The sequence below is a fragment of the Oryx dammah genome, unplaced genomic scaffold (assembly GCF_014754425.2).
Source record: "Oryx dammah isolate SB20612 unplaced genomic scaffold, SCBI_Odam_1.1 HiC_scaffold_10, whole genome shotgun sequence".
Lineage (NCBI taxonomy): Eukaryota > Metazoa > Chordata > Mammalia > Artiodactyla > Bovidae > Oryx > Oryx dammah.
In genome coordinates this window covers 37,552,444-37,569,906 of record NW_024070194.1, presented here as the reverse complement: position 1 = coordinate 37,569,906, position 17,463 = coordinate 37,552,444, and the positions used below count along the sequence as shown (strand labels likewise).

Below are 17,463 nucleotides of genomic sequence, written 5' to 3'. Positions count from 1 at the left end.
GCCTCCTTTTGCCAGAATATTTAGAGAAAAAAAAAAGTTTAACAGTTTCAAAATCATATTCCAAGCTTAGGCAATAGGCTAGGAGAAAATGCAGGGGGAGAAAAACACAAATCTATGATTCACTTTAAAGAACCACGCTCACACACATCAAGTGAGCTTTCATGGTTTCCTGAAAAGTATGATATTTTTGTTAATTTACCTTCCAATTCTTCCTAACTGTACTAGTCAGGATTCTCCAGACAAAGAACCACAGGAGATTTTATATATACATATGATGACTGCTATGATAGTCACCACCTAGGTGTGCCTCACAGGAGGATCCTAGAACACTTTACAGATTAATGGCATTTCATCGAATCCATGGGAGTTCCACTATCAGGGTTTCATAACTCTCAAGTGTACCATTTGTGGCTGAAGAATATTGGAGAGAATTAACATGAAGCCAATCAAAGTGTCCTGCCACCTTATTTATAAATGGAGCCTAAATCTCTCCTTTACACATTTAAGTCTTTGGCTAATATTATTTAAGTAATGTTCTCTTTCATGGTAAAACATTTCAGAGTAATCCAGAGGGTTCATAAACACAAAATTTTCCACTATATTAAACTGCTCCTATCTTTAATCCTGTAGCCTTTTTTATAACTTTTCTTGTTCACCATTAATTTTTAGCTGTTTTGGTTTGTTTGTTTTTTTTGTTTGGAAGTCTTTTTCTTTTGAACATCTACTGAATAGTTGAGATGAAAGATGGGTTCAGGTTGATCTAATAACGAGTTGTTTTGATCATGTGTAAATAAGATTCTGAGCAGGAAGCACTGGAGAACTGTTTCTGCTGATAAGACAACATGCTGTAGGAATGAAATTTCATGGCTGTATTTTCCTGAGCACATTGAAACTAGAAACCGCCAAAAGTTCTGCAGGGCTAGTCTCAGTCTATTGTTTATTCTGCCAAGAATGATTGGATGGTTTTGGACTCTTGGAGTGTCCCTCAGGTAGAACCATACCGAACAACTTCTGCCATTTCCAGTTCTCAATTCAAAACCAGCATCGTGAGTCTGAGGGGTGGGATATACAGTCCTACAAATGACTACTCATGGAGACAGAACACATTGTCACCAGTGGGAACATACATTATTTTAAACACTGTCATTTGGTTAGAATGCAGTTCAAATAACTGTATTTGGTCATAAAGGAAATCATGCACCAATTCCACTATACATATAAATATTTCTATGCAGACAACTGCACTGCTCCATGAGATGAATGTAATTTCAAAGGAGTTTCAGTTCAGTTCAGTTGAATCACTCAGTCATGTCTGACTCTTTGCAACCCCATGGACTGCAGCATGCCAGGTCTCCCTGTCCAACACCAACTCCTGGAGTTTACTCAAACTCATGTCCATTGAGTGGGTGATGCCATCCAGCCATCTCACCCTTGGTCGTCCCCTTCTCCTCCGGCCTTCAATCTTTCCCAGGATCAGGGTCTTTTCAAACGAGTCAGCTCTTCACATCAGGTGGCCAAAGTATTGGGGATTCAGCTTGAGCTTCAGTCCTTCCAATGAATATTCAGGACTGATTTCCTTTAGGATGGACTGGTTGGATCTCCTTGCAGTCCAAGGAACTCACAAGAGTCTTCTCCAACACCACAGTTCAAAAGCATCAATTTTTCCACACTCAGCTTTCTTTATAGTCCAGCTCTCACATCCATACATGACTACTGGAAAAACCATTGCTTTGACTCTACGGACCTTTGTTGGCAAAGCAATGTCTCTGCTTTTCAAAATGCTGTCTAGCTTGGTCATAGCTTTTCTTCCAAGGAGTAAGCTTCTTTTAATTTCATGGCTGCAGTCACCATCTGCAGTGATTTTGGAGCCCCAAAAAACAAAGTCTCTCACTGATTCCACTGTTACTCCATCTATTTCCCATGAAGTGATGGGACCAGATGCCATGATATTAGTTTTTGAATGCTGAATTTTAAGCCAGCTTTTTCACTCTCCTCTTTCACTTTCATCAAGAGGCTCTTTAGTTCTTCTTCATTTTCTGCCATAAGGATGGTGTCATCTGCATATCTGAGGTTATTGATATTTCTCCTGGCAATCTTGATTCCAGCTTGTGCTTCTTCCAGTCCAGCGTTTCTCATGATGTACTCTGCATAGAAGTTAAATAAGCAAGGTGACAATATACAGCCTTGACATACTCCTTTCCCGATTTAGAACGAGTCTGTTGTTCCATGTCCAGTTCTAGCTGTTGCCTCTTGACCTGCCTACAGATTTCTCAGGAGGCAGGTCAGGTTGTCTGGTATTCCCATCTCTTTCAGAATTTTCTACAGTTTATTGTGATCCACACACTCAAAGGCTTTGGCATAGTCAATAAAGCAGAAATAGATGTTTTTCTGGAACTCTCTTGCTTTTTTGATGATCCAACAGATGTTGGCAATTTGATCTCTGGTTCCTCTGCCTTTTCTAAAACCAGCTTGAACATCTGGAAGTTCACATTTCATGTATTGCTGAAGCCTGGCTTGGAGGATTTTGAGCATTACTTTACTAGCATGTGAGATGAGTGCAATTGTGTAGTAGTTTGAGCATTCTTTGGCACTGTCTTTCTTTGGGATTGGAAGGAAAACTGACCTTTTCCAGTCTTGTGGCCACTGCTGAGTTTTCCAAATTTGCTGGCATATTGAGTGCAACATTTTCACAGCATCATCTTTCAGGATTTGAAAGTTGAACTGGAATCCCATCACTGTCATTAGCTTTGTTCATAGTGATGCTCCCTAAGGCCCACTTGACTTCACATTCCAGGATGTCTGGCTCTAGGTGAGTGATCACACCATCGTGATTATCTGGGTCATGAAGATCTTTTTTGTATAGTTCTTCTGTGTGTTCTTGCCACCTCTTCTTAATATCTTCTACTTCTGTTAGGTCCATACCATTTCTGTCCTTTATTGGGCCAATCTTTGCATGAAATGTTCCTTTGGTATCTCTAATTTTCTTGAAGAGATCTCTAGTCTTTCCCATTCATTTTCCTCTATTTCTTTGCACTGATCACTGAGGAAGGCTTTTTTTTTTATCTCTCCTTGCTATTCTTTGGAACTGTGCATTCAAATGGGTATATCTTTCCTTTTCTCCTTTGCCTTTTACTTCTCTTCTTTTCATAGCTGTTTGTAAGCCCTCCTCAGACAACCATTTTGCCTTTTTGCATTTCTTTTTCTTGGGGATGGTCTTGATCCCTGTCTCCTATACAATGTCACGAACCTCCGTCCATAGTTCTTTTGGCACTCTGTCTATCAGATATAATCCCTTGAATCTATTTCTCACTTCCACTGTATAGTTGTAAGGGATTTGATTCAGGTCATACCTGAATGGTCTAGTGGTTTTCCCTCCTTTCTTCAATTTAAGTCTGAATTTGGCAATAAGGATTTCACGATCTGAGCCACAGTCAGCTCCAGGTCTTGTTTTTGCTGACTGTATAGAGCTTCTCCATCTTTGGCTGCAAAGAATATAATCAATCTGATTTTGGTATTGACCATCTGGTGATGTCCATGTGTAGAGTCCTCAAAGGAATTTAGGGCACAATGTTCAACAAACTATTGATTACATCTGAAAAAATGATTCTCATGAGACTCAATTCTCAGGTGAGGTATCAGGAGAAAACATTCATTTTGAAACCTTTAACTCTTTGTACATAGGAACTTTTACTAGAATAGTTTCTGATATCATTAGTCAACCTTGATTAAATAATTTTTTGTTGTTTTTTGGGTTTTTTTTTTTTTTACTTGGAATGAATTTTCATCATTCCTTCACTGACTTTATCGGTCAATAGTAGTCACAGTATATTTCAGTCAATTTGACCTTTCTAAATTAAGTCAATTAGACAAATGATGAAGCTAAGAATTTTTTGGTTGTCACTGATAACAACATTCAAATATTGGATTTCCGTATTAGTTTCCTTCCTCTGCAGGCTCCCTGGTGGTTCAGTGGCAAAGAATCTGTCTGCAATGCAGGAGACATGGGTTTGATCCCTGAGTTGGGACGATCCCCTGGAGGAGAAAATGGCAACCCACTCTAGTATTCTTACCTGGGAAATCCCAGGGTCAGAGAAGCCTGGTGGGCTACAGTCCATGTGGTCACAAAAGAGTCAGACACAACTTAGCAACTAAACAATAACAATAACAACCCCTTCTTCTGCATCCTAAAGTTTTTAATCACATGTCCAAGGAATGGAGACTACTATTATGATTTAGTAATTTCACATGTAAAATGAAATTCATCATTCAAAAGAATTATCACATGACCTGACAACACTTTATCATATAATTGTATCATCCCTTTATATAACCAAGGAGTAACAGAAATAATAATAGTAATCCTCTTTCACAGAGATTATTTTATATAATCATCACAATAACTCTATGAAAAATGTACTAATTACCCTGAGCTACAATGCCAGAAAAGAAAATAGAATCCAAGTCTATCATAGTATAAAGTCTGTCTTCTTAACCACTTGAAAGAAACATTTGAGATAAATTAACAGTTCTCCAGGAAAGATTAGCCTTGATAATGTCACTTTTAGTGATGTGTGTAGAGGGGGTTGAAAGTGACAAGACACCTAGAAAGACTGGAGAAAAAATAAAAAACCCATAGGATTCCCTATGCCGTTTATGAAGAAAATAATTTTCAGATGTGTTAAACAACTTCCCCCAATCATACAGCTATTATCTGAAGCTCCATACCACTTTAAATAAGACCTCTGAATCCTCAGATTCCAATTCTTCAGACTCTTCCAATTTTCACTGTTATCTCCATTTCTACAAAAGAGGGAGTTGGAACAGATGAGAAATAAAGGGAAGGATATTCTCAGCCGTGAAACTGTACAGCAAGTATCGGACCTCTCTAAAAAGATCATACAAGCCTTCAATGATACACAAGCACTTCATGTGATTTGGAGTGTCTCAGAAAACAATATTGAATTTTGACATGAAAAAGAAATTGTGTGTCAGATAAGCTGCACCTGTGTCAAGGCTGTGAAAGCTCTAAGTCAGGAAACATAGGGTTCCATCACTGATCCATTACTTGCTAGCTGAGAAACTTCTCTCAAGTTACTTTACTTCACTAGACCTTTATAGTTACAGAAGCATAGTGCTGTTGTGTGAATTAGATATGATGATCCATGTGAAGTGGTCAGTACACTGTTCCATACATCAGTTCAGTTCAGTTCAGTCATTCAGTCGTGTCCGACTCTTTGCGACCCCATGAATCGCAGCACGCCAGGCCTCCCTGTCCATCACCAACTCCCGGAGTTCATTCAAACTCATGGCCATCGAGTCAGTGATGCCATCCAGCCATCTCATCCTCTGTCGTCCCCTTCTCCTCCTGCCCCCAATCTCTCCCAGCATCAAAGTCCTTTCCAATGAGTCAACTCTTCGCATGACGTGACCAAAGTATTGGAGTTTCAGCTTTAGCATCATTCCTTCCAAAGAACACCCAGGACTGATCTCCTTTAGAATGGACTGGTTGGATCTCCTTGCAGTCCAAGGGACTCTCAAGAGTCTTCTCCAACACCACAGTTCAAAAGCATCAATTCTTTGGTGCTCAGCTTTCTTCACAGTCCAACTCTCACATCCATACATGACTACTGGAAAAACCATAGCCTTGACTAGACAGATTTTTGTTGGCAAAGTAATGTCTATGCTTTTTAATAAGCTGTCTAGGTTGTTCATAACTTTCCTTCCAAGGAGTAAGCGTCTTTTAATTTCATGGCTGCAGTCACCATCTGCAGTGATAGTGGCTACTTAATACTTGTTAGCTGCTGCTGTTGCTTTAATATGAACCAAGGGAAACTGTCACATCTAAACAAGATGATTTGTAAGTAGTGAAAATAACATTCTCTGACTTAACCACAATGAGATACTATTTATTGTGCTGATTCAAATGTAACATTATAAACCTACTAGAAGAAATGTGATAAATATCTATAAAGAGACATTTATAACCCATGAGATCAAACCAGGGAAACAGTGTAGCCAAGACACATTTTGGCTTACAAGTGATGGAGTGCAGTAGTAGTTTCAATTTCTTGACTCAAGTATTAGTGCAAAGTAACAAAGAAAATCAGAAATGCAAAATCTTCATTTAATAAAACTTAAACACAACTGCCATCACCATCGACAACATCTAAGTATAGCTGCAAAGCTCAGCAAAGACAACAGAGAAAAATAACTTGAAGATGGTGACCAAAAGAAGTAAAAATCGGTCTGATCTCAAATTTCTCCATGGCAAAAAAAATTCTAGGAGACAGAGAGCTCTAATACAAAGTATGGAGTGAAAGTGTAAACCAAAAATTTTATAACCAGCCAAACTGTCACTTTAAATAAAAAGTCATAAAATGAAAATAATTAAATCCAATAACCTATAAATCCTTCCTTTAAAAAAAGGACAAAATTCAACTAATCAAAAAATGACTAAAATATTACTATTAAAAGTTTGCAATGTCATGGAATTTACTTTACTTTAGTGTAAACTAAAACAAGTATGTTATTTATGGGTAAAGAACAGAATGTTTGTAACAAAGGTCATACATAATAATGCAGCTATGAAACAAAAGTTGTGAGGAAAGACATAAGAAAATGGAAGATAGTATAAACATACAATTTCATCTTTTACAGAAAAGAGATGAATGGTGTGAATAATAAAGATGATAAATATAAGCATAAAGTTAAAGAGTAAAAAGAGTTTCATATACTAAAATTAGGTAGTAAATTAAGAGAGGCATACAAAGGGAATAGAAATATATTTACTGCACTCTTACTCATGGTGTGAATCAATTTTTACTACATAAAAAAGGAACTTGAGTAAAGTGCAGAATTGTTTTTGTAGATTTAATGCAAGCCTAATTAATATTCCTGCATTTATTTTTCAGAAATTTCCTCTCTTATTCTAGAATCCATGCAGCAACATAAGGGACCAAGAACTTCCAAGGATATTTGAAAGCAGATTAACAAATCTGAAAGACTTAACATGACCAGATACCAAGGTTTATTATAAAAAGATAATGTGGCATCAACACAAGCATTAACTAAATACTCAATGAAAATCAGTAGCAAATCCTGAAACAGACACAGCCATATGTGGTTAATGGCCAATGTGGCCCTACAATGCAATGGGGGAAATACTGCATTTTTCAATAAGTAGTTTTGAGTCAACTAGTGCATTAATTTTTTTATGGCACCATAAAAAAAAAAAAAAACTACCACACATGTACTGGCTTAAAACAATCCAAATTTATTACTCATCTTTTCTGTGGGTACTGATACAGGTGAGCTGGGGCCTTTGTTCAGGGCCTCACATAGGAGGATGCACAGGAGCTGATAGTCAGGGCTGGAGACTCATTTAAGGCTCTGGGTCATGGTTGTTGCTGGAATTCACTTCCTTTTGGTTGTTGGGCTCAAGCCCTCATTTGATAGAGACTGCTATACCCTCACAGGTGGGCCCCTCTCCAAAATAGAAGTACACTCCTTCAAAGTCAACAGGAAGATTTCTCTCATACTTTGGAGCTCTTCCTTCAAAAAGGGCAAAGGCCCTCTGAAGAGCTCATCTGATTAGATTCAGTGTCAGTTAAAATAGTCTCCCTTCTAATTAAATCAAAGTTAGCTTAATGACATCTGAAAAATCACTTTACCTTTTTTCTGTAACATAGCTTAATCAATTACTGAGAGGAGACTATGCTAGGCACAAAAGGCTGGAATCTCAGAGGGCAGATCAGAATTTTCCACCACAATGAGATACACCTAGAGACAAAAAAACAGTTAAATCCTTATCTCAAAACTATAAACAAAATTCAAATTTTGTCTTACCTTATAAATAAAAATCAAGAAATTCCAGATTTGGGTGGGGAAAAAAATCATGCTTTAACAGAAGTGGAGAACAGTACATTAGTGATTGTGGTTTTGGCAAATAGCTCATTAAGACAAAAAAATAATACTAACAAAGAAAAATGATAAGCTGATTATTTCAAAGTTAAGAACTTCTGTTTATTAAGTCATGTTTGATTCTTTGCAACCCCATAGACTAATATAGTCCATGGAATTCTCTAGGCCAGAATACTGGAGTGGGTAGCCTTTCCCTTCTCTAGGGGATCTTCCCAACCCAGGAATCAAACTGGGGTTTCCTGTGTTGCAGGAGGATTCTTTACCAGCTGAGCTATCAGGGAAACCCTTCTGTTTATTAAACCAGAATAAAAATCCAAAGTATGAGAAGACATTTGTAATGTATATATACAACCAACAAAAGACTCATATCCACAATATGTAAAGAATTCTTACAAATCACTATAGGAAACAGAAAATTTAGTAGTATGCTGGAAAAAAGACTTGTAAAGGCAAATGACAAATAAACATATGAAATGTACTCAATTTGATTAACAGTCAGAGGAATGAAAATAAAAAATACAATAAAACATAACACTCACTAGAGTGGCCAAAATTTACAAAAAGATTAAAATGTAAAATACTACAGAGCATGTGAATGAACTGGGAACATTACTGGAAAATGCTTTGTCCATGCCTACTAAAACTGAACATACCCATCGTTGTGCAGAGCAATCTCATTTTTAGATTACGCTTAATAAACATGTACCCAAAAAATAAAATAAAATAATAAGCATGCATGTACCATGAGGTAGGCCAGCATATTCCTAGCAGCACTATTCCTCACATCCATAAAATGGAACTACTCAAGGGCTCTTCAGCAGAAGACTGGATAATCACGGTATATTTACTTAACAAAATAATATTCATAACAGGAATGAATGTTCTAAAACAATACACAGTAGTGAAATAAACACCCAAACATAAAGTTTAACAAAATAAGTGATACAAAAGAAGGAGTGATTATATAATTTATATCCAGTACATCCAGGAAAACATCTACTTCTGCTTTATTGACTATGCCAAAGCCTTTGACTGTGTGGATTACCACAAACTGTGGAAAATTCTGAAAGAGATGGGAATACCAGACCACCTGATATGCATCCTGAGAAATCTATAGGCAGGTAAGAAGCAACAGTTAGAACTGGACATGAAACAACAGACTGGTGCCAAATCAGGAAAGGAGTACGTCAAGGCTGTATATTGTCACCCTGTTTATTTAACTTATATGCAGAGTACATCATGCAAAATGCTGGACTGGATGAAGCACAACCTGGAATCAAGATTGCCAGGAGAAATATCAATAACCTCAGATATGCAGATGACACCACCCTTCCACCCTTATGGCAGAGAGTGAAGAACTAAAGAGCCTTTGATGAAAGTGAAAGAGGAGAGTGAAAAAGCTGGCCTTAAACTCAACATTCAGAAAACTAATATCATGGCATCCGGTTCCATCAGTTCAGTTCAGTTCATCATGGCACGTAGATGGGGAAACAATGGAAACAGTGAGAGACTTTGTGTTTGGGGGCTCCAAAATCACTGCAGATGGTGACTGCAGCCATGAAATTGAAAGACCTTGCTCCTTGGAAGAAAAGCTATGACCAACCTAGACAGCATATTAAAAAGCAGAGACATTACGTTGCCAACAAAGGTCCACAGAGTCAAAGCTATGGTTTTTCTAGTGGTAATGTATGGATGTGAGAGTTGGACTATAAAGAAAGCTGAGCGTGGAAAAATTGATGCTTTTGAACTGTGGTGTTGGAGAAGACTCTTGAAAGTCCCTTGGACTGCAAGGAGATCCAACCAGTCCATCCTAAAGGAAATCAGTCCTGAATATTCATTGGAAGGACTGATGCTGAAGCTGAATCTCCAATACTTTGGCCACCTAATGGGAAGAACTGACTCATTTGAAAAGACCCTGATGCTGGGAAAGACTGAAGGCAAGAAGAAGAAACAACAGAGGGTGAGATGGCTGGATGGTATCATCAACTCAATGGACATGAGTTTGAGTAAACTCCAGGAGTTGGTGATGGACAGGGAGGCCTGGCGTGCTGCAGTCCATGGGGTGGCAAAGAGTCAGATACAAATGAGAGACTGAACTGAACTGAACTGATACAGTACATAAAAGGAAAAAATAAGCAAAACTAACCTATACTATTTGAAGTCAAGATAAAGTTTACCCTTAAAATATGCAAAAAACTGAAGGGAAATGTGGGCAGAATTTTGAGGCTTGAGTAATGTTATTTTCCTTGAGCTGGATGTTATTTACACCAGTGTGTTAAGACTGTGAAAGATCTTTGAAAGGCACACTTCTAAGATATTTGCACTTCTATGTATATTACACAGCAAAATAAACTTTTTTACAAATAGAACAGAATGCCTCCAATTGCATTTAATTTCCAAGTTCAAAATTAAAATAAAATAATGCTAAAGATATCATTACAACCAAAACAAAACACACAAAAAAAGGTCAGAGTTACAACTTGAATATCAAGCTTTTATTTCAAGACAGAAAAACAAAATGAAAGAGAGCAGTGAATGCCTTTATAATGATAAATTTGAAATACACAATGGATATCTAACAATTTTGCATATACAGGCAAAAAATAACATATGTTCATCCAAGATGGGCTTATAACAAGCTCTGAAAATTTGCATCTCCAAAAAACCAACAACAAAAAAAGGCAATAATTCTCATAGTCAACACTTTCAGGACTCTGGAAATCAATCAAAGACTAGCTACAGTAATAAAAAATTGGTATGGTATTGCCATAAGAATAGACATTGTAGTCCAATGGAATAGATTTGAGAATTTAAAAATAAACCCATAGACCCACGGCCAATTTATTTTTGGCAAGCAAGGTAATACCCGTCAACTCAGACAAATAATCTCTTTAATAAATAGTGCTCAGATAACTGGACATCCACATTAAAAGAATGACAGTGGGCCCCCATCCTCCACCATATACAAAAATTATCTTAAAACAGATCAATCACTTAAATATATTGAAATTTTGAAAGAAACTTGGGAGGAAATAAGGAATGAATTAGGATAATTCACATCATAGGTCAAAAGGCTTCTCAGTTGAGAAACAAAGTGGATGGTTCAGCTCAGTTCAGTCACTCGGTTGTGTCCAACTCTTTGCCACCCCATGGACTGCAGCACGCCAGGCCTCCCTGTCCATCACCAACTCCTGCTCCCACTGGAGCAGCTGTGAGGAGATACCCCACGCCCAAGGGCAAATGAGAAGCCCCAGCTAGATGGTAGTAGGGAGAAATTGCATATTGAATCAAACCCCATACCTGCCAGAGATGTTCGAAGGGTTCAAACAAAACCTTGTGGGCACCAGGACCCAGAGACCCCACAGAGACTGAGCCAGACCTACCTTAGAGTGTCTCCTGCAGAGGTACGGGTCAGCAGTGGCCTGCTGCAGGGGCTCTGGGTGCAACAGACCTGGGTACGGCATAAGCCCTCGTGGAGGAGGTCACCATTAACTGCACCGTAGAGCCACCAGAACTTACACAGGACTGGAGAAACAGACTCTTAGAGGGACAAACAAAACCTTGTGCTCATCAGGACCCAGAAGAAAGGAGAAGTGACGCTACAAGAGACTGACCCACAGTTGCCCAGGAGTCTCCAGCAGAGGCATGGGTGGGCAGTGGTCGGCTACAGGGTTAGGGGCACTGAGTGCAGCACTGCCTGCATGGGACCTTTTGAAAGAGATCACCATTATCTTCAAAAGTGAAGTGAAGTCGCTCAGTCGTGTCCAGCTCTTTGCGACCCCATGGACACCAGGCTCCTCCGTCCATGGGATTTTCTAGGCAAGAGTACTGGAGTAGGTTGCCATTTCCTTCTCCAAGAAATCTTTCAGACCCAGGAATCGAACCTAGGTCTCCCGCATTGTAGATAGACGCTTTACCGTCTGAGCCATAAGGAAGTCTTAAAAGTTTATCTTTTAAGATAAGTCTTAAAAGTTTAAAAGTTATCTTCAAAGTTTTTGGTAAATAAACAAAGGCACTAAAGAACCAGGAGAAAATCTAACATAAACTCAGATTAAGGCATGGCCTCCTAGGTATGTTTCAAAGCTCAGAAAATAGGAGGAAAGCTACATCACAGCCGCAGTCTTCGGAACCAAAGCCCAGAAACACTACGAGTGGCCACAGGGAGGCAACCAGCGACCCGGCCCAGGAGCGGCCCCGGCCGGCGAGGACTCGCAGGCTCCAGGGCCCTGGGGCTGGGCGGCCACCTTGGCCAGCCCCCTCTCCGCCGGGGGAGGAGACCCGCACTGCTGCCCCGCCGCGGGAGACGCGCACACTCACCTCGCGCGGCCTCCTGTCCCTGAGGCACCTGCAGGCCGGCGTCCGGTCAGGGCGTTCTGTCAGGCGCAGTCACCCGAGGGCGGGCTGCAGGCCTGAGGCGCGGGAGGCGCTGGGTGGTCACCTTTGCTGCCCCAGAGCGCAGCCTCCAGGGCTCGGCTTTCGTCGGGACCCCAGGTTTACGACTTGGGGGTTATCTCTGAGCCCTGGGTTTACATCAGGACCCCAGTTTACGGCTGAGCCCGCTTTACAACGTGGGGTGTCAGACAAGGGCTTTAGTCAGGTGAGGGTGTCCGGACCCAGACCACGCCCTGAGTTCCCACAGGACCGTGCCCATCGGAGGGCCCAGGGGCGAGCACTGCGGAGGCAGAGGCGACTCTTTGGGGCCCCAGCAGCTTCCCGGTCTCTACCAGGTGCGTGTGCAGGTGACCAGGCAGCTCGGGTGGGAAGGGAGCCGGTCCACCAATGGTGACCGTGGCCTGGGGTGGCTCTGCTGCCCTGCAGGCCGGGCCCTGGGCACCTGGGGCCCTCGGGTTTGCTTGGGTTTCCTGGAGGGCCTCTGTGATTCCAGGATCAGTGGTTGTGTGTGTACTGTGATGTTAAGTATGTAGTTTATATAATACTATAGTATATGTAATACCTATAACGTTATAATGCTTATAGTATATATAGTGCATATACCCATAATATATATAATAGCCGCTGTGATTCCAGGATCAATCATTGTGTGTGTGTACTGTGCATTTTAAGTATGTAATTTAATAATACCTATAACATTATAATACTTATAGTATATCTAAAATATATAGTATTTATAGTACATATATAATAGCTATATATATAATACCTATAATATTATAATCAGTTCAGTTCAGTTCAGTTCAGTCGCTCAGTCATGTCCGACTCTTTGCGACCCCATGAATTGCAGCACACCAGGCCTCCCTGTCCATCACCATCTCCCGGAGTTCACTCAGACTCACGTCCATCGAGTCCGTGATGCCATCCAGCCATCTCATCCTCGATCGTCCCCTTCTCCTCCTGCCCCCAATCCCTCCCAGCATCAGAGTCTTTTCCAATGCGTCAACTCTTCACATGAGGTGGCCAAAGTACTGGAGCTTCAGCTTTAGCATCATTCCTTCCAAAGAAATCCCAGGGCTGATCTCCTTCAGAATGGACTGGTTGGATCTCCTTGCAGTCCAAGGGACTCTCAAGAGTCTTCTCCAACACCACAGTTCAAAAGCATCAATTCTTCGGCGCTCAGCCTTCTTCACAGTCCAACTCTCACATCCATACATGACCACAGGAAAAACCACAGCCTTGACTAAATGGACCTTTGTTGGCAAAGTAATGTCTCTGCTTTTCAATATGCTATCTAGCTGGTCATAACTTTTCTTCCCAGGAGTAAGCGTCTTTTAATTTCATGGCTGTAGTCACCATCTGCAGTGATTTTGGAGGCCAAAAAAATAAAGTCTGACACTGTTTCCACTGTTTCCCCATCTATTTCCCATGAAGTGATGGGACCGGATGCCATGATCTTCGTTTTCTGAATGCTGAGCTTTAAGCCAACTTTTTCACTCTCCACTTTCACTTTCATCAAGAGGTTTTTTAGTTCCTCTTCATTTTCTGCCCTAAGGGTGGTGTCATCTGCATATCTGAGGTTATTGATATTTCTCCTGGCAATCTTGATTCCAGCTTGTGCTTCTTCCAACCCAGTGTTTCTCATGATGTACTCTGCATATAATACCTATAACATATATAATACCTATAATATATAGTATATATAGTAGTTATATATACCTATGATATATAGCATATATTGTGCATATAATGTATATAACTGTGTGTGCATATGTACATATATATACTGTGTGTATTAAACACACATTTATCAGAAAAGGAAACATTGTCTCTTAATTGTAGGAAAAGATGTTCAAACTCCCTTTTAATAAAAGAAATAAAAATTTAAAAACAATTGACAATTTTTCACCTAGTTAAGTGGTAAAGATGATAGATGAATAGATAGGTAGATATACTTCCCACCAGAAAATAGGAAAACAGACTGTCTCATTTACTGTTCGTGAAGGATAAGTCAACAGAATTCAGTGAAAGGTAATTTTTACAATACCCAGTGTGTGTTCACATATACACAAACATAAGTATGGAAATTACTTTGATCTAGCAGAATTTTTCTCCTTAGCAGTTATTTGCTGATATTCTTTCACCTGTGGGAAATGAGGCATGCACAGATTGTTGCAGCGTGGTTTATACAAACACAAATTGGATGAGACATAAATACCCATTAATGGAAGACTTGTTAAATTAATTATGTACATCAATAAAGTTGAGAACCCGGTAGGGAACATTTAAGGGAAAGAAGCAGCTGTATATGTATTTTAAGTAAAACAGTAGGAATAGATGAATGTGTGTCTATGAGTATGTATGCTTGTAAATAAAAATAAATGTGAAATAAGTAAAGCTTGTTACTTCTGAGGAGGAACATTGGATAGATGGGAACAAATGAATTTCACATTCTTTGTGTACATTTGTGTATTACCTGTTCTACAGAATAAATATCAGAAAAGTAAACAAACACCCAAGTTAATAACAGTGAGATGCTGTGCAGAGACTCTAGCCCAGGGCTCTAATCTCTGACTTTTCCTCTAACAATCTGTGACTTTATTAAGGCCAGTTCCTTAACACCGGGACATCCCTATTCTTATCAGGTAGATGAAGAGGGGACTTATAAAGAGCATTTTAGGGATCATTTGATTTCCAGTCATCTATCAAGCTATTCATGTCATAAGACAGATGCAGCAAGACCCAGTGTTTTATGGGTATTGTGGTTTTGGGGTTTTGATGTCTCTCTCTTTTTTTTTTGAAACCATCTTCATTGGTCAATATGCTTCCTGTACATTCTAACGGAGGGAAGAGAGACTTTGCTCAAAAACTTTTATTTTATTCATAATGTAAGTCAGTTGCCATACAAACACTGCCTTCAGTTTCTCCCATATTCTAAAAGAAAGACAATAGTCCAATCAGAGTATTATTCCTCATTATGTAATTTTTCTATCAAAAGCTTGGGAGGGTTTTAAGTTCTATCTTGATCTGTTTGCTGCTTCATGCATACATGCTGTAATTACATTCAAATTGACACCTTCAGAGTAAAAAATTTTTTTCTTCATGATCTCACTGCCTTAGGTAGTTTCTCAAAGTGTGCACACCCCCAAAATAAAGTTATGTGATGCTAAAAATGAACTCATTATGCGCAAATTGTTGCCTAGGAAAAGAGCCATTTAGAGGAAATCGCAGACGCACAGATTTGAGTGAACAACTGTTCATCATTTTCCAATTAGTTCTTGTCTCTGTGTGTGTGTTTTCAGTCTTTAATGCTGTACCTTTCTGTCTTCGCTTTTTTGTGTGGATTGTATGGCAGGCTTATTTCTCTGCCTTCAAGCTGCTGTTGAAAGGTTTATGGGATATTATGCTTGTGGATGAAAGTCTATTGGCCCCACTTGGAAATCTGTTGAAAACAAGCTATCTTGTGTATTCAATTTGAATCATAAACTATGGAGTAGAGGATCTGGTGAGAATGGCCTTGGCTTATCCACTGAGGTGTGTGGAAGATGAGTTTTGTGAGAGAGACTGAGGAGTGCTGAACGTAGATAGAGAATAATCCTTGATTATTCGACTGACAGGAATACATGGCGAGGCTTGGGAGGCAGGGATTCTTAGGTCATCTACAGTCATGTGTTTGCTTCCAGGACAGAAAATACTTCTATCCCCAAAAAGTGTGTTCTGATTGAAGAGATGCTTGGGAAACTCGGGTGACTGCATTGACTTCCAAGAGGTTGTGAAACACAGTACAGATGTTCTAGATTTATTTTAAGGGGCATGGGATTTTCACCCTATTACCCGTGCACTATGCCAATAGTGCACTCAGTAAAATGCCATCACATTCAACATTTCATACCGTTTCATCTCAACACATACCCCTTATCTTCACGTGTGACATGTGGGCACTGAGCTCACATCCATGAGAGTACTCTGGGTGTGTACGATGTACAACAGAAACATTGCTTAAATCATGGGCAAATCCATAATGATAAGACAGAGAATATCCACGGAGAGAAGGCCAGCAATGGACTAAGGACAAAGATCTTAAGGCACTGTGTTTGAGACTGTTTAGGGAATAGTGAGCTAACTGTCCAGCTGTTTCTTTGTGAGCACATACCTGCTAGGTTTCTGCTCCAGCCATGCACCACAGTGGGTGCTGTGATCCTGTGATTCCACCATAACTTGATCAGTGGCACTGCAGCTAAGTAACTGATTGTACGTCAGGCAGCAGAGAGATCTTTGATTAATCTCCTCCTGGTATGTTTAAAAGATGGAAAACCCCCTATGGGTTCCCGTTTGCTCTCCTTCTTTGCAGAGATCAGAGACAAATAGTTCCTTGCCGTGTTATTCTTGTCTGTGTAAAGAGGATTTGTACAAGAAAGTCCCTGGTGTAAACAGTATTGAAAACTTGTCTGAAGGATTAAAGCACCTCTAGTGATCTGCCCCCAGGACTGTCTTCTTGCAGGCTGCACTGATGATGCCAGGAGCAAGCTGCTTTGGATGGTGCTCAGCACCAGCATAGAAAATAAGTACAGACTGAAACAGTACAAAATCAAGCTTTACCTCTACATTTTAATGTAGATATTAAAGGAGGGCAGACTCAAGATATTAGGATATATGCATAATGTATCAACTGAAATTAGAGACACAATGAGCTGTTTTTTATACGTTCAGTGGGCATATTGAGCTATGTAAATGGGACTGTTAAGAACAGAGAAAACCAAAGCAAAGAGAAATCAAAGTATAGGCACAACAAAATGCTAACACTTGAAAACACTTTAGAGCTTGTGGAAGTAGGATTCAGGATTTTTTCCTGCTACATCAGAAAAGTAGTTCAGTGTCATTTACTAGTTCCCAAACAGGAAATTTGGTTTGACTGTCAAAATAATCTCTTCGGATTAGCGAATCATTAACAACTTAATCCAGCAAAGCTCTGCTTTTATTTCCAGGCCAAGGTTAGTGAAGAATGTTTGACACTTACGCTGGGACTCACTGGCAGTCCTCTAATGCACTGACAACATTCTGAAGATTACTGATAAATCTAAAAATCACAGATAGAGCCCTGCCCAAGATGGCACCCATCTGTTCATCTTCTCTGCCCTCCGGAGTGGACAG

At 39.8% G+C, this 17,463-nt stretch overlaps 1 protein-coding gene across 1 annotated transcript; it reads left to right on the top strand.

Moving 5' to 3' along the window:
- The first annotated feature begins 10,955 nt into the window (after positions 1-10,955).
- LOC120869344 lies at positions 10,956-13,355 on the top strand. Its single transcript, XM_040248625.1, has 2 exons — positions 10,956-11,659; positions 11,913-13,355. The coding sequence occupies exon 2, from the start codon at positions 11,993-11,995 to the stop codon at positions 12,704-12,706; it is 714 nt and encodes a 237-aa protein (XP_040104559.1). The 5' UTR covers positions 10,956-11,659; positions 11,913-11,992; the 3' UTR covers positions 12,707-13,355.
- The last annotated feature ends 4,108 nt before the right edge of the window (positions 13,356-17,463 follow it).